The following is a 25,720-nucleotide window of genomic DNA, read 5'->3' on the forward strand; positions in this document are numbered from 1 at the left end:
CAAAGCGTGGTCATGAATGAAGACAAATTAAATAAAAGAGGTAAAGGGTAAGGGAGGGTGGGTTTGATGAAAAGCAACAGACTGAGTTGAGTGGGTGAGCAGAGTATAAATAGGTCGCCTGGAAAATTGGAGGTGTGGTTTGGGCGTGGCCCAGCCCCCGAAATTGAGTTTACACATTAACTCCATTTCACTAGCAAGGACCACTCCACAAAGATATGCATTTAAAGATTTATTGATGAATGGATGAGGGATGAAGGGGAGAGGGATAAAAGAGAGATTTTTGACAAGGGGAACATGGACTTTTGAGAACCTCTATAATAATACACTAATGTACTAATATTACATTATTATGTAAACTATAATATATCCCTTTAGCACAGACTATTAATAAACCAATAAATTGATCTGCTTTATTGTAAAAAATTTCCCTGGTACGTTTTTTTCACAACATCAGATTCACCAATGTGAGAGTGACTGCTAAGTACCATGGGATCAAGCTGGAATACAAAGAGTACCGGCACACAGTTCTGGATCTATTGGGACAGATCACGGCCAAGCTCTGCATCTCAAAGAGACTCTTCATTTCTCCTGAAGCTGTCAGAGTGTTGCTACAAGAATGGGACGTAAGTTCTCATTAGGCTTGGTATCTTTAATGCATCCATCAATGAGTGCTCTGTTAATGTCTTGCTGATGCTAATCATAACATAGATTTACTGTAGATATACAGTATTTTCTTTCAAAATGCAAATAAGTCACCTGTTGTATTTTTTGTATGGCTTCAGACAATTCCAAAAGACACCAAGCTACAAACAAATGCACAATGTGGAAATTTATAGTTTTGAAATCAGTCAGGAACAGTAAAAAATAGATCACATAAATGCTGCGCTTCCTGTTATTGACAGCATTCACACTTCTATTATTGTTGCTCATACAAGCATCATCCCTGACACAATCCAGCACTGATGGACGCAGGGTCTGAGCAGTGAATTCAGAACAGGTGTTTATTGAGGAATCGGCTTTTTCACAGTTGGGCAGGCCAGGGTCAGAGCCAGGGAATCCAAATCCAGGTCAACAGGTTCCAGATTTCAGGGTCAGAAATATGGAGGGTCAAAAGCCAGGAGGTCCAAATCCAGTGGAGTAGGTCAGGATCGGGGACAGGAAGGGCAACTGGACAGAAGGAAAGAGACAGCTTAGTAACCGGGAAAATTGCTCAAGTAGCTACAGCAGGCCTGAAGGTGTTAAGGCTAAGGGTTTCATAACAATCTGACGCAGTGCAGGAGGAAGATCTGTTCTTATATGGCAGCAGCTGGAGATCAGGGTGATGATGATCAGGTGTGAGTGGTCACAGTTCAGCGGCAGCTGTGACAATCCCAGATTCCCTGCAGTCAGTTTGGGTCTTTCCAGTCCTAGATCAGTTTTCACCACATAATTGTTCTTCACCCCAGCAACTAGTAAAGGTCCATCCATCCATTATCTAAAACGCGTATCCATGTAGAGTCTAGACAGGTGCTGGTGCTTATCTCAAGCAGTCAACAGGTGACAGGCGGAGTTCACATGGGGCAGGTCACCAGTCCATCGCAGGACACTCATAAAGGTGTCTGTTTTTTGAAGACATGTACCAAACAGAATGCTGAGGCCAATTTCTAATTATTTTGGAAAGTTTTGATTGATTCTCTTTAAGAGAATATCAGAAAATGTAAGAATAATATATACTGAATACTTTTTACTCTTTTTTTAATAGTAGGAGCAGTGGTGATGTCACACTTTATGTGAGAAAGAAGTTGCTAAGAAATAGAGCTTCACTAAAGGAACTACTACTGCCTTTACCTTTTTACTTTTCTCTAGCATAGAAAATAATCCTGGTTCAGTGCTCCTGCTTTTGTGATCACTCTTTATTGTCAAAACTCTAATCAGTCGTGAGAGATGGTCTCTCACACTGAGTCAGGTTCTGATGGCGGTTTCTTCATGTTAAAAGGGAATTTTCCTTCATGCTGTCCAAACATGCAAGTGAAAACACTGAGAAATTCTTGCAAAGTCAATGTCAAAGTTACAAGCAGTCATTCACTGCTGCTAAAGAAGGAGGAAATCCTCCAAATCAGTGACTTTTTGTAATCTGCTGGATTTCTTTGGATAGAAAACACAATGTAATTGCACTGTTGTATAGTTGGGATCAATTGAAATGTATGTATGACTGGACTGGATTGACTTAGTTTTTCTTTTTTTACAAGTGACTTGTTTTTTTTTAATATATAGATAAACTGATTTGACTGTCTCATATTTTAAATAACACTGAATTAATATATGGCACATTCTAAACATCCACCCCAAGCAGAAGTTGTGGTGTGCTAATAAAAGACATCCTACTTCTGTTTTCCTTGACTTCATTTAAAACAACTAAAAACTCCATCATGAATTTTTAGGACTGTGGATTAACAATGTAAATATTTTCATGTCAAACATATTACAATAAATGTTGACAACTACATACATTATATACTCAAAGATGACTTTGACTTTGCAAGCATGAGTCTAGATTTTGGCCATATATTGGGAGAAAAGGAAAAATCCCCATTTCTTATTTTTTTATAAATCACAAATTGGTTCAAAGAATCTGTGGTCAGAGTAGAATATTTCAGTCCAGGTTTAACTGGTCAACATTTTTCAGATTTCATGCTTGTTTGACTCTAGGCCCATTCCACTCTGACCATGTTCAGAGTTTGGGTGACAGTGTTGCAAATGTAATCTGCTACTGTCATGGTGGTGCTTTGAGACAGACTTTACTTTAAAAGGAAATTGTGGAACTTTAATATAGTGAGATGTTGTAGTGCTACACACCTAATGTCTGTAAATACAGTGGCCCTGAGGTGCAAACCACTTCAACAAATTGAAAAACACAACATTAACGAAGCACAATTACAAAAACGTAGCAACATTAACAAAACGGATGAGGTATGTCCCACTTCCCAGTGGGAGACCTGAGAAATCGCTGATTGGACCATAGACATGAATGGGTAGACTGAACCCTACGTTATATCGCCCCCATCTTGAAAGTGGCAGTGCAGTGAACAATCCCTAATTCATGTGCTGTGTGGACTTGTTTCAACCGTTTTACAGTACCATCTAGACCAGGGGTGGGCAACTACAGGCCTCGAGGGCAGGTCTCCTGCAACTTTTAGATCTACTTAAACACACCTGAGTCAAATAATGAGGTCATTAGCAGGAGAACTTGACTGCACTTAGAATAGAATAGAAGTACTTTATTCATCCCAGCAGGGAAATTACTTCGCAGTTACAGCACAGAGACAAGACACAATAACAACTACCACTGAGTAGTAGTTATAGATAAAATAAAATATAAAATGCTGTTAATATAAAAAGCAACTTAGAGCAGTCCTTGCAAAGATTCAAAAAATGCAGATATGTATATTTAAATATATGTACAGCAAGTGTGCCACAGTGCAGTTGTGCAAAATTGGACTGATTAGTGCAGAACAATGATTTAGCTTAGGTGATTCAGCTGTTGGATTCAAGTGTGTTGGACCAGGGAGACATCTAAGAGTTGCAGGACACCGGCCCTCGAGGACCAGGATTGCCCACCTCTGATCTAGACCCACAGTCTTAACCTTTCACAGTTAAGAGAATTAAAGAAAATAATAACTTAATCTTGCATGCAAAATTTCTTTGTAGCAAGTACTGTGCATTTCCACGGTGAAACTAAACAACCGAGAAATATTTACTTTGTATTTAAATTGACTCGATTAACTACTCTGATTGTTATCTTCTTAGCTAAGCTAACGTTTTTCATTCTGTGTAGTTTTTCTAAATAGAGAAAAACTACACTTGTCACGAGCACTTTTGGCATTTGTTTATTATTGCCATGGTTACCTAGAAGTTCGCAAGACTGTTTATCTGTGGTCAAACATGGTTACTACTTAAAAGTATGTCAGTTGTCTGCAAGATGTCTCTTCTAATTTATGTAGATTTAAGATAAAATAATTTGATGTAACAGCAAACCTGAAGTGGACTGAAAGTAATATAATCCTGAGCGCAGCATGGAGGCACCCTCTTAAATCTGCAAATATTTTTTTACTGGCGAACATGGTAATGTTATAAGTAACATTGTTAAACTAAGATACATTGTATGTTTTATTATATTTTTCACTGCGTTTAGTGGTTCTACGTTGGAATAAAGAAACAAATCATCAGTATGAGACGTGGATTATTGGAACCAGTACAGCTACAAAACCGCTGTTAGAAGGGAAGACCAAAGGATTTTGTCAGGATAGGTGTTAAACTCAGCACTTTTTTCAGGAGGAGAGTCTATGCTTCATCCAGCTGCAGCCTAAGGGCCAAGCTCACTCAAAGCATCTCAGCTGGATTCACTGGAGAATATTTGCTTGGGTCTGGCAACTTTCATCCAGATGGGCCTACCTGTTGCCTTCTGTGGATTAAAATACTAGCTGCCTGAGTTAAATTAAGTCCCACAGACCACACCCGTTAATGGTCGTTCTCCTCATTTTAATAACTTATTCTTAAAGTTTGCCCAGGTTAGGTTTTTGGGTCTTGAGTTACAAGTCGCAGAGAAGGTATTTATATATTCTATGGGTTTGCTAAGCCATATGACAAGACATATGCTCTGACCTGTAGGTATCTAAAATGATTATGTTTATGGAGACCAAATTTGGCTTGAAGTTGAAAGAAAGAGGCAAAATTACCACCCACCAACAGGTCACCAATAGTCTGGGCACGATTTTAGCAGGGTGTTACCGGGGCTGCAGCCCGGGGCCCCGGCATTTCGGGGGCCCCCGAAGGATGTTTTATATTTTTGTGAATGGATAGTGTCAGAATTTAATCAATGACTACGATGATTTTGACAGCACCGATGAAAAATGTTCCAATTTGTTCTGGCAAACGTCCATCTTGAATGCTTGCTTGTTATTGGTCCACTTTTGACGCATCTTACGCATTGGGGAGGAGGAGCGTCAAGGGAATATTATTTTACAATGGCGGACAACAGAAAATATGACAGCGGAGCGCAGAAAAGAAGGAAGAGAAAAGAAAAAGAGCATCGCGCAAAAGAGGCGACAAACAAAATGCCTAAACTGACAGGCTTTTTTAAACCTGTTAGCGGAGATGGAGCAGAAACATCATTATCCCCCGCTTACCAAGAACTTTAAAACCAAAGAAAAAGTTTGAGTTTTGATATATTCCACTTGTACTTATATGGACTTGTAAATGCTGGGGATATTTGTATAAATATTGTTTTACTCGCTTTGCTTTGTAAAAGTATATTTGAGCATTGCACTTTCTTGCACTCAATCTGTTTTATAGTTTGTGTTGAAGTCCAAGCAACAATAACTATTCAGTGATTTTATTTTGTGATGCAAGCATCATATCCTAGTTTCAACCCCACTCTTTCTAGAAAAGAGTTCAGAGTTGTTTGTAGTTTGTGACAACTGGCTTATTAAAGTTGTACGTTGTCAAAACTTACTGTTCGGTCATTTTCTGCTTATCCTCTAAAACAAAACAAACACATACAAAATAAAAAAAAAAAATATATATATATATATATATATATTTTGACTCTAGCCCAGGGGCCCCCATCCTCCTAAACCCAGCCCTGCCAATAGTCCTGATGCCTAAATCTTTCCATTGTGTATAACTTGAATCTAAAGTGGAAGGGACAAATGAGGGATTCCTTGCTATTGGTAATAAGGTAGATATAGATTCAATACCAAACTGGGATTTTATTTGTTTCCAAATACGTATAGTACTGTGGATGATGCGGTTATTGTTGTATGCCAAGTTATCTATACTTGTGGGTGACAGAATAAGAGCACTAATTTCATGAGGGCTGCAGTCTTCCTTTTCCATTGTGATCCAATTGGATTGTGTAAAATTGCGATCTAGCCAAATTGTAATAATGCGAAGAGTACAAGAGTAATAATAAAATGAAAAATTTGGGAGGGCCAGTCCACCCTCCAATTTAGCCTTGCAAAGGTGAGCTTTGCTAATTCTGTGCGTTTTATAGTCCCATAGAAATGGAACGATTATAGAATCAAGTTTCTTAAAAAATTTCTTAGGTAAAAAGATGGGAATATTTTGAAACAGATAAAGGATCTGAGGGAGAAAAACCATTTTTATTGCATTGATTCTTCCCATCAGGGAAATGGGGAGAGATTTCCAAAACTGAATGTTATTTTGTAGCTTCACCACAAGGGGGGAGAAATTAGCTCCATAAAGTGAATTAAAGTCCCTAGTAATCTCTATTCCAAGGTAGGTGAACTTATTATTAGCAATTCTAAATGGCATACTTTCCAAGATCGAAGAGTCTTTGAGCTTAACTGGAAACAGTTCACTCTTAAACCAGTTGATCCTATAACCCGAAAACCTGCCAAACTGAGAGATTGTATCTAGGAGCTTTGGTATAGTACACTGAAGATTGGTTATGAACAGTAGGACATCATCCGCATATAAGGAAATTTTATTTGTAGTCCCTTTGGTATTGTATCCCTGTATAAGGGGGTTAGCATGAATTGATTGTGCAAGGGGTTCTATGGCTAAGGCAAAAAGTAAGGGTGAGAGCGAGCAGCCCTGTCTGGTGCCCCTATGTAATTGAAATGCAGGAGATAGTGTCTTATTAGTGACAATTCTAGCACAAGGTTTATGATAAAGGATTTTTAATCATTTTTCAAAGTGTTCACCAAGATCATATCTTCTCAGGGTTGCAAAAAGGTAGGGCCATTCTATTTGGTCAAAGGCCTTTTCTGCGTCGAGGGAAAGAACAGCCAAATCAGAAGTTTCTTCCCTCCGAGAGTAGATCACATTATAAAGACGTCACAAATTAAAGAAAGAGTGTCTGTTTGGTATAAAACCCGTCTGATCGGGATGAATTAATTTATCCATTAATAAAGTCAATCTATTAGCTAGAATTTTGGCTAGTATCTTTTGATCATAGGTTAACAGTGATATTGGCCTGTAATTACCTACTTCCTCAGGATCCTTATCCTTTTTTGGTATTAATATTATAGTGACTTCTCTCATAGTAGGCGGTAGGATATTATCTGAGTTTGCTTGGGTGTACATTTTTAGCAAATAAGGTGATAAAAGGTCACTAAATTCTTTATAAAATTCCCCAGAATATCCATCAGGACCAGCCGTTTTCCCACTTTTCAGTGATTTGATAGCAACCTGAATATCTATGCATGAGATATTTGCATTAAGAGAGCTCTTGTCTTCCTGAGTTAAAGTTTGGAGATTACAACTATCTAAAAACTTCTGTATAATTAAATCATCTTTTACAGCATTGGATGAATACAATGATTCATAAAACTGTTTAAATCTGTGATTAATGTCTTTGTGTGAGGTTAAAATTTCCCCATTTTCTGATTTAATTTTGTTAACCCTCCTGTTATGTTCCGGGTCAAATTGACCCGTTTTAAAGTTTGAAAATTTTCTAAAAATAGTTGGAAGTATTTTTTTTTGCATGAAACTTTTCCTATTTGTCTTAATAGGTGAACTCTACATATCAATTGAAAATTTATTAGTTTTACACATTTGTACCAACCCCTAGGTCTACTTTTTACACAGATACTGTTCGGGTCAATTTGACCCGGCAGTCAGGTTAAAGTGCAACAAAAGATTAAAAAATGTCCATTTCTATATGTTTCCTTGCAGCTATGAACCGTATTTCACCACACAAACACCACACACATCCATGCACACCCCGACACACACAAGCCCACTTTCTCACTATTCTCTTTACTTCACTAGGAAACTGCGAGAAAGCAGGTGTTCACACAACGTTTGAGGAGAACTTCTTCTGTTCCTGTGGACAAACTCCACCCACACTGAGTGACACTCAGCAGAAGTGGAGGGAAACATAAATACTCTCTGCATGACTCATTTATCTTGATTTTAATCAGCGGGTCAATTTGACCCTGAACAGTTTGTGTGTCTCAAGTTCAATTATAAAGAGCACCCATTGAAAAAAAAAAAAGTGTAATATAAAAATATTTACCAAAAATCAATTTCAAGGAAATTATAGTTTTTTTGTGTCTAGGATTTATTCAGTAAATATTAAAAATGCAAATTCCATTTTTTATGTCCAAATGAGTAAATGAGTAGGTTGTTGTCATTGATCCTTAATTTGGGAGAAATAATCAAACATCATTGCACAAATATGAATTGAAATGGTTAGTATTGGAGTTAATAATCAGATAGAAAAATGTTTTGGAGGAATTTTTTGGTTTCTGACACTATTGCATGATTAAACACTCCCCGGGTCAAATTGACCCACGAACATTTTTGCTGTACCTCAGAAACGAACATAACAGGAGGGTTAATTGTACGATCATTTTCCATTTTCCTTAATTGTCTAGCCAATAATTTATTAGGTTTTTCCCCAAATTCAAAATATTTCTGTTGAGTAAAAATGAAAGCTCTAGTAATGTGGTCTGACAATAATTGATTATATTTGTATCTCAGTGAAAGAATTTTCTTATGAGTTTCTGTAGAGGGGTGTGTAGCGTTATCCTTGTCCAGACGCCTAATTTGTTGCTTTAAATCCACCAACTCTGCACGATTCCTTTTCCTCCTTGCTGCTCGAAAAGATATAATACCTCCCCTTACATAGGCTTTCATAGTTTCCCACAGTATTGAAGGAGACGTTCCTGGAAGGTCATTCATTTCAAAGAAAAATGTAATCTGCTCTCTGACAAACTTACAAAATTCTGGCTCCCTCAACAGTTTCTGTCTAATTTCCATGTTCTTTCAGTTTGGTTCAAATGATGTAAATGTAAATCTAGAGAAAGGGGGGCGTGGTCTGAAATTGCTATATTATGATATTTTACTTCACTAGTATAGGGCAATAATTTTGCATCCATCATTAAATAATCGATTCGTGTGTACACATTGTGAACATTTGAGTGAAATGAATAGGCTCTCCCCCGTGGGTTAAAAATCCTCCAGCTATCAAATAAATTAGAGTTATTTAGGTATTCCTTAAGGAAAATACTAGCATTAGAGGCCGGTGCTCTATGTGTTGACGAGCGGTCTAAGTATGGATCTAAAACAAGATTCAGGTTCCCTCCAATGATTAGATTAGTCTGCGAAATGTCAGGTATTTGGGCTAAAACATGTTTGTAAAAAAGTGGAGAGTCTATATTGGGGCCATATATATTAACCAGAGTTACAGGAACAGAGTACAATTCTCAACTAATATTAAATATCTGCCTTCCCTGTCGGATATGGTTGATTTATGGGTAAAAGGTGTACCTTTTTTGAATAATATTGCCACGCCTTGAGCTCTCACTGCACAAGTAGAATGATAAGCTTGCCCTGTCCACCTGCATCTCAGTTTTATGTGCTCATTCTTATTAAGGTGGGTTTCCTGAAGAAAAATTATATCACTGGACAATGTCTTTAGGTGTGCTAATATCTTACCTCTCTTAACAGGATTATTCAAACCTTTAACATTCCATGTGACCAAGGTAACTTGTCCGCCCTTCTTTGTTTGTATTGTATTAACCTGCATAACTCAGATTAGAATAAAAAAGAAAATAGAAGTCCTCATAAGTGTGAAAGAGATACATCATATACAAGTCCCAGCGCACCCCAAACAAAATACTTACTGTCTTGCCTATACTAAGAAGAACCTGCAAAGTAAGGCGCGACCCCTCTAAGGAAGTTATAAAGAAAAGGATAAACAGAAAAAATAAATTAAGAGTAACACTCACACAACATGTGTCGGTGACATTCATTAACTTAAAATACTTTGTAGAATGGTTTTATGAAGTTCGGCCCATTTACTTGTATTAGCTCACTGGCAGAAACGCCACTTTCAATATGGTGTATCGCAGCAACGTGAGGCATCTATTTATTCAAGCGATAACTTCTGGTTCAAAAGCAAAAAAGTATTGTCGTTCAATCAGCGATTTCTCAGGTCTCCCACTGGGATATACCTCTTCCGTTTTTTAATGCTGTTGTGTTTTTCAATTTGTTGAAGTGGTTTGTACCTCAGGGCCACCGTATGTAACTAATGTTTATTATAAACTTGAAATTGTGTTTATATGTGTATTTTGTGTGAATAAGACTTGATGCTAGCACCCTAATAAGACTAGGGTTGCAAGTCTTATTTGTAATCCTAACCCATTTTGATGATCACAGGAAATGAACAAACAGGAACTCCCCTCTTTGCTTGAAGCCGCACTTCGCAAGCTAAAGCAGATTTCTGAGAAATATTCAAGCAAATCTGCTCTCGGTAAGTAAGAACTAATGGGTGGAACATGGGATTTTTCCTGGAAGTATTTAATCTCTGTTGATCTTTACTTCTCAGCTTCAGATTACCACCATGTGAGTCAGCAGGTGAAGCAACTTGAGAAGAACACTGCTGTTGTTTTGGAGGAGGTGTCATCTGCCAAGATCCTGATGGGCCGGATTCTGTCTGCCTGGGACTCATACATTGCCTGTTTGAGTTCCCTTCAGGCTTGGCTTGAACAGAGCTCTGCAATGAACAATCAAGGCAGAATATTAATGGTATTATGCTCAAACATCTAGTTTCGAATTATATGACAGAGTCAGTTCAAACCAAATGACAGGCTCTTACTTGAAGTGAATATTAGTTCTTAAGTTAGGATGCACTGACGAGAATTTTGTGTTCAATTTCATCCTCACGCTACAACTGTATCCACTGATAAAGTATTATTAGCACAATTTGGTAGCACAGTGCTTTGAGTTATGACTAAAAACAGATTAGATATTTTAGTTTCTGATCGACTGATCAAGACCAACTGAGCTGAAAACTGTTTACAGCCTGAAGTTTGCTCACTGATGCTGGCTTCAAGTTAACGACTACTTAGATCAGCACCTGCACAGATGCAGCAGTAGAAATCTATACGTATCTACACTGTAAAAAAGCTCTGTAATTTTACAGTAAAAAATGGCAAAATATCAACAGTTCTTGACTGTAATATCGGAAACATTTTATTACCATAGAAAATACGCAGAATTACCGTAAGTCAATACCGCAAAAAAACTCAATAAATTTTCGGTAAAAAAATTGTAAAATACCTACAGTTACTAACTGTCATATATAAAAAATTATATTAGCATAGAAAATATATGGAATTACCATAACTCAATAAACATATATTTCTAGTCATTTTGACAGTCATGAAATGTAGAAAACACAGAAATCTAATGTAAAAATCTAAGTAATTGTAAAATTCAAAGAAGAATATTGTAATATTGCCATCAGTTAATTACCCTAAAATGAATGTTACTAATCGGCCAAAATTACAAATTTTGCTGATATTTATACGACGTAAAACCGTAAACCAGAGTGCAAGAGTAATTTTTACAAAGAATAGATTATTTTTTAATAATTAATAATGCCTTTTATATGTCAAACTGAAATCTCAAATGTAGTCCAGGAATTGAACTGGTGAGCCACCAATTGCAAGGCAAACTCCTAGAGCCGACACCACCATCATTCATGAGAGGCTTTTGTTAAGTGATGCATTTGTGATTATTTAATTTTATGCTAACCATAGATTTGTCATATATTAAGAGAACTCTATGTTAGGGCTTGCTGCTTGCACGAAGCTGAAGTTGGTTTCAAATTGCAGCTTCCAATACAGGAAATGGCTAAAGGGCGATTCCACCTAATTTTTCACTACCATCAAGCATCTTTAATTTACTCTAGCTAAAAAACGATATCACCTAGACTCTTCAAACCTGGACTAGATTATTCTCAACTAATATTATAATAATATAATAACAGAATATTTACAACCAAGTGTGGGATTTGTGAAACTTCAATAAAGAGTAATTCTAGTGTGATCCAGATGCATAAAAAATGTGATACGACCCTTCATTGAAGTTTCACAAATCCCACACTTGGTTTTAGATATTCTGCTATTAGAGCAGAATAATCTAGTCAACCTTTGAAGATGAGTGTCATAGTTTTGAAATTAGAGCTGGTCTAGTGTTATCCAAAAGCATAAAATTGTGAAATCAACTTTTATTGAAGTTTCACAAATCACACACTTGGTTTTAAATATTGTGCTATTAGTTGAGAATAATCTAGAGACTTTTTCATTTTGTTATTGTGTTAAACAGCAGGGTTTACAGTTAATAGAGTTACTGTTATTTGTCATGTAAACACAGAGTCTCTAGTTTGTATTTCTGCTTGATCCAGCAGCATCAGCAGCAAGATTCTTTTAGCTCTGATCCTGCAGTTGCGCATGGCTCAGGATACTGTGGTGTCCTGAACTCACCACAGTATCAACAGTCCTTGTGCACTAGCTAAAGCTGCTAAATAGCAGGTGCTAGCTCATGGTGCGTAGAGCCATGTAGGCCTGGTCCTTATCAAGATGCGGCTACTGAATTGAGAGAGCCGTTGAAATCAAGTTTCTGCTATTTCTGCGCGTTCAGGAGGAGGAAAAGGACAACACATTTCTTCATCACAGGTGAGCCCCTTTCACAGTTTTAACTGAAGTTAGCTAACTTTAACCAACTGATGAAATGTTTCCCTGTAATTTCTGAGCCACACTGTTTATGTACATGCATTGCAGCTAGACATTTTTGCTATATGGAACATTTAATGCTAATTTTCCCAGACGCAACACTTCCATTAATGTTTCTGTAGGAACGACTGCATAGATATATTTAGATGCTTCAAATATTATTTCAGGTCTACTTTAGTCTGCGTATGCTTATTGTTAATAACAGAAGCAACTTTTTCAAGTTTGGTTTAGTAATTCTTTTGAATTACTTTAAGTGTGAAATGTTAGTGCATGCAAGTTAAAACTGTGAAGAACACTTTAGCTTTTGTTTCATTACTTTGGTAATACTTGGAAGCTTGGTGTCAGAGCTAATATTTAATATTTTCCTTTAATCTCTTGACTGTCACCCCCAAAATATTTACATTAAAGTCACTGGGTCCATGACAGTTAAAGGGTTTTAAGTTAAGGATATTTAAATATTAAATATTTTACAGTTTAACAGTTTTTCTCAGTTTGGGTGCATTTCTCAGAACAGAATTAAAATTCTTAAAACTACTTCAATCTTGAAATTATTGTGTCATTTCTGCACATCAAAAAAGTAGTTTCTCATACCTTTGAGCTAGTTGCAAATGCTTTTGTACATTTTGCAACTGATTGTGCACTTCTCTGCTCCCCCCGCCCCCCCCATTTTAATTAGCTTTAATCATGTTGCTCAAAATGTATTAAACAGGTCTCTGTTGAATTGTCTCAACTTCCAAAACAGCATAAGTTCATTGTGTAAGTCTTAACATGCATAAGTCTTGAAGTTGTCATAACATCAATCATATTTTTATTAATTTATATTAGATTTTGTTTTAAATCTGTCCTGAATTGGTAAATTGCTCCCAAATGAGTCCTGAGTTTCTCTAACAGGTTAATATATGAATCATTAGCTCATGGTTCACTGGGAACCAATGATCAACCAGTTTTCTGAAACAGATTGAAGGTGCATCTCGTGAAACATCAGTGGCAACAATATAGCCAGAACACAACACAATGTTACATTTCTGACAACTGAAGAACAAGGATCTGGGCAGAGTCAACAGCTAGTGAGAAGAAGAGGAGTGAGAATGTGGAGGAAATAGTTGGGAGGAAACCAGAAGAAGAGTCAGAAGAGGCTGAGGACATCTGCCAGAGAGGCGAAGTTGAGGGGTGCTCTGTGGGGTGGGAGCTCAGCTGGGGACTGCCTCTCCAAGATGGAGCTTTGAGTAAATGGGCTGCGCTTTGCATGAGGAAGCATTGAAGCACTACCGAATGGTTTCCATGGAGATCCGAGAATATGCAAATATGTTTTGATGAGAAAATGACTCATCATGAACATCGAATTATAACAAGGTATTGTGTCGTAATCAATGTATATATTTCACACCCAAATGTATACTCTTATTGTGGGGAGAAGGTGAGGTGAGAAGACACCAACGGTTGTACTACATTCTATTTTTAGTTTGGATTGAAAGACATAGAGAATAAAACACGACTCAAATTATACACTGCCTGGCCAAAAAAAAAAGTCGCCACCAAAAAATGGTCACACTCTCTAATATTTTGTTGGACCACCTTTAGCTTTGATTACAGCCCGCATTCGCTGTGGCATTGTTTCAATAAGCTTCTGCAGTGTCACAAGATTTATTTCCATCCAGTGTTGCATTAATCTTTCACCAAGATCTTGTATTGATGATGGGAGAGTCTGATTGTCATCTTGGAATATGCCCGCTCCATTTGGGAAGACAAAATTCATTGATGGAATAACCTGGTCATTCAGTATATTCAGGTAGTCAGCTGACCTCATTCTTTGGGCACACAATGTTGCTGAACCTAGACCTGACCAACTGCAGCAACCCCAGATCATAGCACTGCCCCCACAGGCTTGTACAATAGGCACTAGGCATGATGGGTGCATCACTTCACCTGCCTCTCTTCTTACCCTGATGCGCCCATCATTCTGGAACAGGGTAAATCTGGACTCATCAGACCACATGACCCTCTTCCATTCCTCCAGAGTCCAATCTTTATGCTCCCTAGCAAACTGAAGCCTTTTTTTCTGGAGGTTTTCTTACGGCTACACAGCTGTTCAATCCCAACCCCTTGAGTTCCCTTCACATTGTGCGTGTAGAAATGCTTTTGCGTTCACAATTAAACATACTCCTGAGTTCTGCTGTTGTTTTTCTTCGATTTGATTTGACCAAACGTTTAAGTAATTGCCAATCACGATCATTCAGGATTTTTTTTCCGACCACATTTCTTCCTGGAAGACGATGGTTCCCTACCATCCTTCCAGTTTTTAATGATGCGTTGGACAGTTCTTAACCCAATTCTAGTAGTTTCTACAATCTCCTTAGATGTTTTCTCTGCTTGATGCATGCCAATGATTTGACCCTTCTTAAACAGACTAACGTCTTTTCCACGACCACAGGATGTGTCTTTTGCCATGGTTGTTTAAGAAATGAGGAGTTACTCATTGCATCAGCTGGGGTTAAATAACTTGTTGCCAGCTGAAAGATAATCGCCTATGCAGTACTTATCCAATAGGAGGCTTCTACCTATTAGCTTAGTTAAATCCAGGTGGCGACTTTTTTTTTGGCCAGGCAGTGTATTTTTGTCTTTTTCTGCTGACTTCCACATTGGTGACCTCGAACATTTGAACATGTTTTTTAACGAGAAATCACCAGATGCTGCTGCTGGTTCTCCGCCAGCTGTGGTTTCGGACCCAGTTTCTTGCCAGGCTGCCGTTACTCCAACCGCCGCTTCTGTTTTTGCTGCCATCATCAAGTTTCCAGACTTCTGGCAGCATGATCCAGAACCATGGTTCCAGCATGTGGAAGCCCAGTTCCATCTCCATGGGATAACCACAGATGAGACCAAGTACTTCCATGTAGTTGCTGTGTTGGATTCCGTTTGTGTTGGATGCTGTGGCTGCGGTGGCGGAGCGACGGAAGGACGATGTTCTCTGCTTCTACCATCGCCGGTTCAGAGTGAAGGGGATAGCTGCATTCCTCCTTGTTCGTTCATGTGTCAAGGAAACGACAAAGTCGGTGCTCTCTAACAGCTGTGTGTGCCGGCAGTTCGAACAAGCTGCTTTTCATCATGGATGAAAGACCTCTTTCTGGACAGCGTTTCCTGGTGGACTTGGGTGCATAGCGGACCATCGTGCCAGTTTCGGCAGCAGACGTTTTGTGCAAGATTAATGGACCACTGGTGGACGCCGCTAATGGCACCCCGATTCGCACTTTTGGATCGAGGTTGGTGACTGTGTTTCAACGGACGTCAGTTTCAGTGGGACTTTGTAATAGCTTCTGTGTCTTTACCTATTTTGGGTGCAGATTTTTTGTGTGCTTTTAGGTTATTAGTACATGTTACTAATAGCTGCTTAATAGATGATGTGTCTTTTGATACATACCCCTGTAAACTTGGCGGTCCCAGCTATCGACCCCTCGCCAACATGCTTGCCACAGGTGATGAGTATCAGTGTCTGTTAGCAGAGTTCCCATCTTTAACAGTTCCTTCATTTTCTGCTACCGTGGCAAAGCATGGAGTGGAACATTGTATACCTATGGTCGGTCCACCGTTTTTGCGCGAGCGCGTCACCTAGATACAGCTAAGTTAGCGTTAGCGAAAAAGGAGTTTGCAAACATGGAGCGTCTTGGCATTATATGGCGCTGCAAAAGTCCATGGGCATCTCTGTTGCACATGGTTCCAAAAGTAGACGGGGGTTGGGGACCCTATGGGGATTTTCGGCGCCATAACAACGTAACCAGTAATGACAGGTACCCAATTCCTCACAATCAGGACTTTTCTGCCCGCCTGGTTGGAGCAACCGTTTTCTCTAAGGTGAACTTGGTGCGAGGTTACCATCAGGTTCCAGTGCATCCCTTAGATGTACCCAAAACTGCAGTTATCACGCCTTTCGGTCTTTATGAGTTTTTACCGATGCCCTTTGGTCTTAAAGGCGCAGCGCAGATGTTCCAGCGGTCCTGCAGGGTATGCTGCTTTTGTTCGTCTATTTGGACGGCATATTGGTGGCTAGTCCCTCTGCGAAAAAACACATGGTGCACCTTCGTCAGCTGTTTGTGACGTGGTTGTTTGTGATCAACATGGCCTGATCGTGTACCCAGCTAAATGCCAGTTTGGACTGCCTGCTGTTGAGTTCCTGGGACACAAAGTGTCTTCTCAAGGGGCGGTTCCCCTACCTGCAATGGTTGAAGCAGTTTCCGCTTTTCCCCGCCCTCCCTCAGCGAAGCTCCTGCAGGAGTTTTTAGGGATGGTAAACTTTTATAACCTTTTCATCCCACGGGCAGCTAACCCCAAGCACCCCTTGTATGAAGCACTTAAGAGGCAAAAAAGGGGACCATCAGATAGAGTGGACTCCCAAGAGGGTGCAGGCATTCGATGATGCCAAAAAGACCTTGGCTAATGCTGCGCTTTTGGCCCATCCATCTCCAGTAACTCCTGTGGCTCTAACAACTGATGCCTCTGATTATGCAGCTGGGGCAGTTTGTGAGCAATGGATGGATGGTGCCTGACAACCCCGTGCTTTTTTACCAGGAAACTCCAGGATGCTGAAAAAAAATGTAGCACCTTTGATAGGGAACTGCTTGCCCTTTTCCTGGCAACATGCCATTTCCGCTTCATGTTGGAGGTCAGGGACTTTACTGCTTTTGTTGACCACAAGCCTCTCACTTTTGCTATGACAAAAGTTTCTGAACAGTGGTCGGTTCAGCAACAACGGCATTTGTCATTTCAGAGTTCACCACTGACATTCAGCATGTGGCTGGCAAAAATAATCTGGTGGCTGACTGTCTGTCCAGAGCAAAGGTTGCTTTTGTGCATTTAGGTGTGGACTACCTTGCCATGGCCACAGACCAACTGACTGACCAGGATATTCTGGCCTTTAAAGCGGCTGAATCCAGTTTGCATTTAGAGGAGGTCTCCTTTCATGAGTGTGGCACAACCCTTCTTTGCGATGTCTCGACTGGCAAACCTCTGCTTTTGGTCCCTACTAGTTGGCGTCGGAGAGTTTTTATGCAGTTTATTCCCTTTCACACCCGGGCGTTAAAGCTTCTGTTAAACTGGTAGGGGCAAAGTTAGTGTGGCCAGGACTCTGTAAAGATGTACGGACATGGGCAGCTTCCTGTTTGGCTTGCCAGCATGCCAAGGTGCAACGGCACACTAAGGCTCCACTCGAGCACTATCCTGTTCCACAACGGAAGTTTGAACATGTACATGTGGACTTAGTAAGGCCGCTTTCATCTTCCAGAGGTTTTACCCATCTCCTGATGATGGTGGACAGAACTACTCGGTGGCCGGAGGCAGTTCCACTGTCATCAACCACTTTGGTTGATGTGGCTCGGGCATTTATCTCCTCCTGGGTGTCCCGGTTTGGTGTGCCATTGGACTTGACCTCCGACAGAGGTCCCCAGTTCACTTCAAAGTTGTGAACTGCAGTGGCAGAAAGCCTTGGGGTTAAACTCCATCGTACTGCTGCCTACTATCCGCAGGCCAATGGTCTTTGTGAGAGGTTCCACCGCACAATGAAGGCTACATTGCGGGCCTCGTTGGTGGATAATAGCTGGATAGATCACCTACCATGGGTTTTGTTGGGCCTGTGTTCGGCTCCAAAAGAGGTCCTGCTGTTTTCTTCAGCTGAGTTGGTCCTGGGCCAGCCTTTGAAGGTACTAGGGGAATTTCAATCTGGAGAGACTCAGACGGAAAAAACAGCGATTAAAACGGTTTATTGATATGCATGAATTCAAAGTTCTTTGGCACTCGGGCCCCGGCTGAGGACATTGAGCTGTGAATTGCAATAGGCTCGGATGAGCATTCCCGATGTAAGTTAGGAATGTCATCCCCCGGGACCCGACACTGGTGGTGGAGGTCGGTGAAGGATGCGAGCCTGAAGAGTGGAGGTGGAGAAGGGGTGGAGGAGGGTTGAGCGCAGCTGGAAAGCGGAAGATGCCATGGATGGAGGTCCTTATCAACTGGGCCTTGGTCGGTGATTGGACATGACGTGGCTTGGTCCAGCGTTGATAGGTCGCCGGCGATGAGCGGGATGCGCCGATTGGATGATGCAGGTGGGGCTAAAGAGTCTTCCAGTTTGAATTTGCGCCTAGGCTTAATTTCTTCCAGGTCCAGCGGGTTCGGTTGATTCCCTGGGGAGTAGAACAGCTCTAAATGGGAAATCTAGATCTTTTACCCCGTTGGCAGCACATCACTGCCTTCCACAAGTGTTTGTGCCAAAGAAGAAGAAGAAGAATTACTTTATTCATCCCAGCAGGGAAATTATTTCGCAGTTACATCAAGGATTTTTTATATACAGATTAACACACACTTGACAGGAGCTGCATCTGCAGGCAGCCAGCTGAGCCGGCGCCATTTTTGAAGGAGGACATGCGGCAAAGGTTGTCGGGACCGGGAGTCGAACCTGCAACGTCAGCGGGTCTGAGGCCTCCAAATGTTGGTTTAACAAGACTCAATAAAACGATAAGACTCGATAAGACTTGATAAAACAAGACTCAAATTATATTTTTGTCTTTTTCTGCTGACTTCCACAGTGTAAAGCTCAAATCTAAACAATTGATGATGATATACACACCATATAAGGGCTGTTCACTTTTTAAATAATCAATCCTTTTTTTTATTTTGGGGGATTTTTTCTGTTTGGCTTTCAGCATTGAGTTTATCTTGTGTCATCCAGCCTGAATTGTTTTGAATGTTTCTCCCAAAATGGAGGATGGAAGGATGAAGATAGAAAATTCCCTGAAACAACAGGTCTTCAACTGATATTTTTTGTTTGTGTTTTTTTGTCTAGTTGCACAGAGGATCACACCTGTCGACAACAAACAAAGGTTTAAGAACTTCTGAATTTTCGGTCAGAAATGATCACTCCGCCTGGTTGAAGTACCTGTCTCCATGTATGCATGTGTGTAAGTCATCAAAGGTGAAACAAACATTTAAGCGAATACTGAGTTTATGTAGTGCATCACTCTAACTTTTGCTTTGTTTCTGTTTTCCAGCAGAGAGGAAACACCTGATTGACAACATATGAGTCTCAAGCTCAACCTGTGACTTGGAAGACCGTATCTATGTTGCACAGCCTCCTGAGCAAATTGTTTCTTTAAGTGGATTACTCATAGTCTGTATTTTTGTTTTATTTAGACTTATATTCTTTATAACTTTCCATATTGAAATGCTGACAAGCTACATGTCCTTGTGTGTTGTACTGTAATTTGATGGTAAAATTCTGGTAATAACAGCTACCGGTAGTTTAACATAAAGATTTTTTTTTTGTTTGTTTTTACAATAAAATGTCAATATATCACACAGTCCTGCCATGTTTTTCACTTATGTAGACTAATGTCTATGTTATATGTGTTGTTTTTATAGTAAGTACCATAAAAGGTTTACAGTTCTGAACTGCTAAAGTCACGGTTGCCAAAATATTATACCGTAATGCCTCAGGTAGTATGGCCGTATTAACTAGTGCAAAAAAACATTTTCATTTATTATTTACCATATTTTAGGAAATACGGTAAAATACCGTCAGTTTTAGTAACCAGAATTTTACCGTATAAAGACAGTAAAGTTCTAGCAACCACAGCTGCCAATATTTTACCATAATAAGAGCCGTTTTTGTTTTTTTTACAGTGTATACATAATCATGGTAATCAGCAAGTTGACAGTGTTTCCTTTTGGTTGACAGTTGCCCTGTTTCCTCTTCCATACCGTTCAAGATTCTGGGTTATAGTTGTTTTATAGTGTGCTACAGCATAGTGTAGGCATAAAAGGAACCATAAAAGGTATGGCTTTCATTCACCCACCATTTCTATCCACCTAATTTTTCACTACATTCCATATTTTAAACTACTCTAGTTAAAAAACTACAGCACTTGGACACTTCGAACTTGGACTGGATTATTTTGCTCTAATAGCAGAATATTTAAAACTATGCTTGGGATTCGTGAAACTTTTCTGATTTGTGAAACTTCCATAAAGGGCATTTGTTTCCCCCTTTTTTTCAGGCCTCTGTCACACGAGAACAGCTCTACTTCCCAAACTACAACATGTACACACTTCAAACCTGGACTAGATTATTCTGCTGTAATAGCAGAATATTTAAAACCATGTTTGGGATTTTTGAAACCATTTTCTGATTTGAGAGACTTCAATAAAGTGCGATTTTCTTCCCCTTTTTTGGATCTCAGTCACACTAGAATTGCTCCAGTTCCAAAACTACAACACCTAGATTCTAGGTGTTGTAGTTTCTAGGTCCTAGAAACTTCAAACCTGGACTAGATTATTATCAACTAATAGCAGAATAGTTGAGTACATCCCAACGTCTTACACCGCCAGCTCGAAGACTTGAATTATTTATCGGGTTATTTGTTTAGCTTTCTGACCATCATGACCAGCTGAGTGTTGGTAATTTTGCGCTGCTTTACCTGTTACCTGGCCACTCCGGATGTCCTTTTTTCCTGCATTGAACCTCGATGTAGCCAAACTCTGTCAAGTGTTTGTTTTTAAATGCCACATTAGATTCGTTGTGTTGATGCATTTGGACGTGCTTCACCCCCAAGGTAATTTTCCACCGCAACACGCAAATGTCCCCATTCACTCTCAGAGCTTTACAGTTTCACACGACAGGATTTCTTGCTGCACGCTTTCGCAATGTGAAGGAAAGATGAGATAAGCTGCACAGGCAGGCTGCAAAGTGAGATAAATGTGATCGGTTTTGGTGATTGGCAACAAGAGACAGTGATAGGAGAACACCGATCATACACTTTTTCACGGAAATTGGCCGATTATGATCGTGGCCGATCAATCGGCACACCTCTAGTATTTACATTAACAGTAGTCTACTGTCAAAATAAAACACCCCGTATAGATAAGTACAGGGTTTCCCCCAGAAAACTTGCTAAGCCCCGTGGTCGGGGCGCCGAGGCGGTCCATTGGTGGTCCACTGTGTTTTTTGTACTAAAAGATGTTCATTGCTTTCCATTGAGTCAGGAATATCGGTGGTCAGGAAAATACCACAATCATGCAAAGAATCTGACAATAGGACGCAATGTTTAGCGGTTAATTCAACCCTATGACAGCCATGGATAATAAGGTTCAAGGGTTTCACATTTAACAGGTAAGGAAAAAGTTTTAATTTAGAGAAAATATTGAAAACGTGAGCAGTGAGTTAGTTATGGTAGCCTAACTGTAGCTAGCCTGCTATTGACTGATAACTTTAAGATGTGCTGCTCGGTTTGGTGTTTTGGTTTCATTAGCACTAAAAGAGGACAACCTGCACACCAGGTCATCAGTAGAGCAGGTGTTTAAATCAGCTAATCAACCACCGCTGTGTTCAGGCGAAAATGTATTAATAATGACAATATAGACATCAAGCCTGGCAACATAATGTAACAAACTGAATGTTCTGTTTTGGCGTTTTTCTGTACTTTTTGTGTTGATTCTCCTGATCGGTAATCTCTGCTCTAACTGCACGTTGAGCTGTTGTCTGTCGGTTGCCATGGCAACAGGTCCACGTGTAATGCCGACACAGCGAGAAAAGGCAGAATAGAAGTGGTTTTGTCTAGTTTTGTTCTTCACCTGTTTATCAGCTTTATTGCGGCGTACTGCAGCTGCTACAATTCCTAAAAGTTAAACAAGCGACAAAAACTGAACTAAGAGGGACACAATAATGGCTTCATGAGCTCAGAGGTTCAAACTGCCGAAAAATAAGGAATGGATGCCATCTGCTAAAATATTCTTTGCCATTGTCAGTGTCCTTTCAGCAAACAGTTAAGATTTTTGTGGCTTAACTACTATTTTACATTGCCATTAAAACAATTCTTAAAATTTGTCTTTTAGCCTACAGCTCATGTGACCATACCAGCCAGAAAATGAAACGTTAGAACACTCAACAGTTATCTTGTACACAAGCTCTAGTTTGCTAGAAGCCACCAAGTCTTCTTAAAAAGTAGAGTCTGTGTGAGCAATTCTTTAAAATTTTGTCAGTGTTTTCAACAAAGATGAGCTGACTGTCCTGGAATAACCCAATGTATTTAAAATTGGCTACAGTTTTAACAGTTTAGCCATCGAGTGAAACTGGCCCTACTTTAAGGTTTTGTTTGGGTCATATCATTATCACTACATCCTTATAATAATTACAATAATTATAATAAAATATTTTCTAAAAGCTCACAAGTGTAAGTTTTTTCTTTCCTCAAAGTTAATTGGTGTGGCTTATTTTCAGGTGCACTCAGTAGTCTGGAAATTGTACGTTTTACACATTCCTTACTTCAAACAATCTAACACTATGTAAATAATTATCTCAAACAAACTTGAGGTTTTTTCTAAAATTGCATTTATATCAATACAGTTTTATAAGCCTTTTTAGACCAAAGTAGTATTAAAACAAAAAATTCTGTTACCTGGAAAACAAATCTGTTAGATCACATAAGAACAGAGTTTACAGTTGCTTATAATCGATCAGCAGCTGGACATACAACTTTAACATGACCAGTAGGACACTTTCCTTTCCACTGGTAGAGTATTTCTAATCTCTGCTGCTGCATGGTTTTCTACAGGTAACATCTGAGTCGATGAGTGAGTGGGGCTCTAGGCACGCCCATTTAAATGAGGTGGCTAATTTCCTGATGGAGTCAACAGACCCTCAGACCAGTAGGGGTCTGGCAGAAGAGCTATGGAAACTCAACAAGCACTGGGCAGAGTGTGTCAAAGAAAACACTTTGGTAAGTCATCCAAGAAACAAAATGTGATTTGTAATGTTCTAGATTCACATGTTTGATTTTAACTTACAAATGACTGCTGAATTGTGGCACTCAGGGTGGCAGCAACAGGTGTACATTGTACTTTCTTTGAGATCCTTTCTTTTTCAAAACTTCATTCCTGCCTTTTTGGAATGAAAGGCAGGATTTTTTGGATAACTGTTTCTTGTTTTGCATACTGTGTACTTGGATAGATTTTGAGGGTGGCAGGGGCATCGGCAGTATGAGTTTGCCCTGCAATCAGTGGATTGCCCTCATTGTTTGCATCCCTGGGCAAGACACTCAACCCACCTTGCCTGCTCATGTTGTTGCTTCTGTCAGTATTTACGAAAAGAGTTCACCAGTGTTATTTTGGTAGCTGTTTACATTCCACCCTCAGCTCTTGCCCATAATGCATGTGATGACATCAGTTCCATAGTTGATAAGATACAGACAAAACATCCTAATGCATTTGTGGCAATATCTGGTGATTTTAATCATGCCTCACTTTCTTCTACACTGCAAACATTTCACCAGTTTATCAGCTGCTCCACCCGAGAAAAGAAGGCTTTAGATTTGCTATATGCTAATATCAAGGATGCATATGTTTCCAAACCAAGACCTCCTCTGTGGAAATATAATCATAATCTTGTTTTTCTCTGCTCTGGACACAAACTCCTTGTGAAGAGACTATCTATAGGAAGGTGACTGTTAGGAAGTGGTCACAGGAAGCAGAAGAGGCCCTACAAGGTTGTTTTGAAGCAACTGATTGGAGTGCTATTTGCCAGTGAGATGGAGATTACATCGGTGCCATGACTGAGTATTTGACCAAATACATAAACTTCTGTGTAGACAGCGTCATCCCTACTAGAACAGTGAAATGCTTCCCAAATAATAAAATCCTGGGTCACCCATGAACTACAGGAACTACTAATCGAGGAAAAAAGAGCCTTTAGGGCGCAAGTCAGGGAGCTGAGGAGTATACAGAAGCAGCTGAAACTCAAGATTAGAGACAGCAAGGAGAAGCACAGGAAGAAGCTGGAGTCTACTCTACAGGTCTACTCTAACATCAAACTGGGACAGTCACACCTGATGCAGTCTGACCACCTGTCACTGTTTTTGATTCCTGCATATACCTCCTTGAGAAAATCTGAACGTATCACGATGAGAACCATCACAAGCTGGCCTGACAATGCCTCTCTGCAGCTGCAGGATGGACAACGTTCTATGTTACACCAAGACCTGCACTGGCAATGTTACAGGGAAAAATTATCTGGATCTTCCCAAACAAGAAGGCATGTTTTAAGTCTTCTGCAGCCTTGAACAGTTTTATTTCCAGGATTAACATGGATTTAACTATACCCAAGAGAGATGTGTGCTAGACAGAAATTTCAATTTCCCTGCAGGAAAGTTTCTGTTTGTCCGTCTGTCCGTATCTCACACAAACTCTCTCTCCTCAGGAGAACACAACATCGCCCCTTGCAGATTTGCCAACCAACTCTCAGGATCTCCAATATTTGATAAAAGAGGCTACTCTGATTCTTAAAGAGCCTCTAGAAGCAATGGCAGGTCCTTTGAGAGTGCACAGGAATCACTTACAGGTCACACCAACAGAGACATCACTCATGCATTGCAGATAATGTTCATTTGCTTTCTTTTCATTTTCAAATATGTCCTCAGCTAAAATGTATTTCCCCACCATTAGCTCATGCTAAGGAAGATAAAAGAAGTAAATCTTGGGGCTCTAAAGCCATCTGCAGAATGTCCACTGGATCAGCTTCAGAAACTTAGACATGCTATACCTGAAGTAAGAATGAGTATACTTGCATTTGTCTTTTTGATATTTTTCTAACTATGTTTATTTTTGCAGTTTTCTTTCATAAATATTACATATGCCAAGCACAAATATTTTAAGATATCACTGCCCTTTATTATTTTTGCATCAGGTAATGCAAACCTTATTTGAAGCTGAACAAGTTTGTGCAGAGCTCCAGCATAGTGTGTATGGGTTGGACACAAGACTAGCTGAACTTCTACTCTGGGAAATGGAGGCCAGGGAGCTGTATGAGGTGCTGAGGGCCAGAGATAAACAACAAAAACTACAGGGCCAGGACCCAAAAGCTAGGGTATAATGCCCCATGGAACAAAAATATATTCTTTTTTGAGAAAAAAAGTATGCTTATTATGCAACATTTGATTTGCAGGTCGTCATTTCCCGAGGTCTACAGCTGGAGGGCCAGGTGGTCACAGAGGAGCAAGACCTGCAGGTCATAGTTATGACTATGCAGAAAACTACGCCTATTCAGTACCTTTATGCCTCTGCAATGCAGAAACGAGTTCAAAATGCTGTTGCCCAGTCCCAGGCCAGTTGTTTTTCCACAAATGTACATTGATTTACAGGCTACAAACAGATGTTTTCCTAATGTA

At 39.8% G+C, this 25,720-nt stretch overlaps 1 protein-coding gene and 1 long non-coding RNA gene across 7 annotated transcripts in view; both read left to right on the forward strand.

Moving 5' to 3' along the window:
• The window catches only part of LOC114155726 (uncharacterized), a 274,038-nt gene that overhangs the window by 71,934 nt on the left and 176,384 nt on the right, over positions 1 to 25,720 (forward strand). For all 6 annotated transcript variants that reach the window (XR_003597813.1, XR_003597811.1, XM_028035761.1 and 3 more), the window contains 8 exons: positions 455 to 623; positions 10,168 to 10,261; positions 10,337 to 10,536; positions 23,114 to 23,278; positions 24,754 to 24,894; positions 24,999 to 25,100; positions 25,240 to 25,419; positions 25,498 to 25,656. Coding sequence is in view for 4 of the 6 variants with exons in the window: in XM_028035761.1 (XP_027891562.1) it covers positions 455 to 623; positions 10,168 to 10,261; positions 10,337 to 10,536; positions 23,114 to 23,278; positions 24,754 to 24,894; positions 24,999 to 25,100; positions 25,240 to 25,419; positions 25,498 to 25,656 (1,210 nt within the window). In the remaining 2 variants the exon portion in view is untranslated. The remainder of the gene's footprint in view (positions 1 to 454; positions 624 to 10,167; positions 10,262 to 10,336; positions 10,537 to 23,113; positions 23,279 to 24,753; positions 24,895 to 24,998; positions 25,101 to 25,239; positions 25,420 to 25,497; positions 25,657 to 25,720) is intronic.
• LOC114155731 (uncharacterized) lies at positions 15,149 to 19,567 on the forward strand. Its single transcript, XR_003597818.1, has 3 exons — positions 15,149 to 15,784; positions 19,351 to 19,465; positions 19,556 to 19,567. It is a non-coding gene; the product is annotated as an uncharacterized LOC114155731 (long non-coding RNA).

The sequence above is a fragment of the Xiphophorus couchianus genome, chromosome 13, assembly GCF_001444195.1.
Source record: "Xiphophorus couchianus chromosome 13, X_couchianus-1.0, whole genome shotgun sequence".
In the NCBI taxonomy this organism is placed as follows: domain Eukaryota; kingdom Metazoa; phylum Chordata; class Actinopteri; order Cyprinodontiformes; family Poeciliidae; genus Xiphophorus; species Xiphophorus couchianus.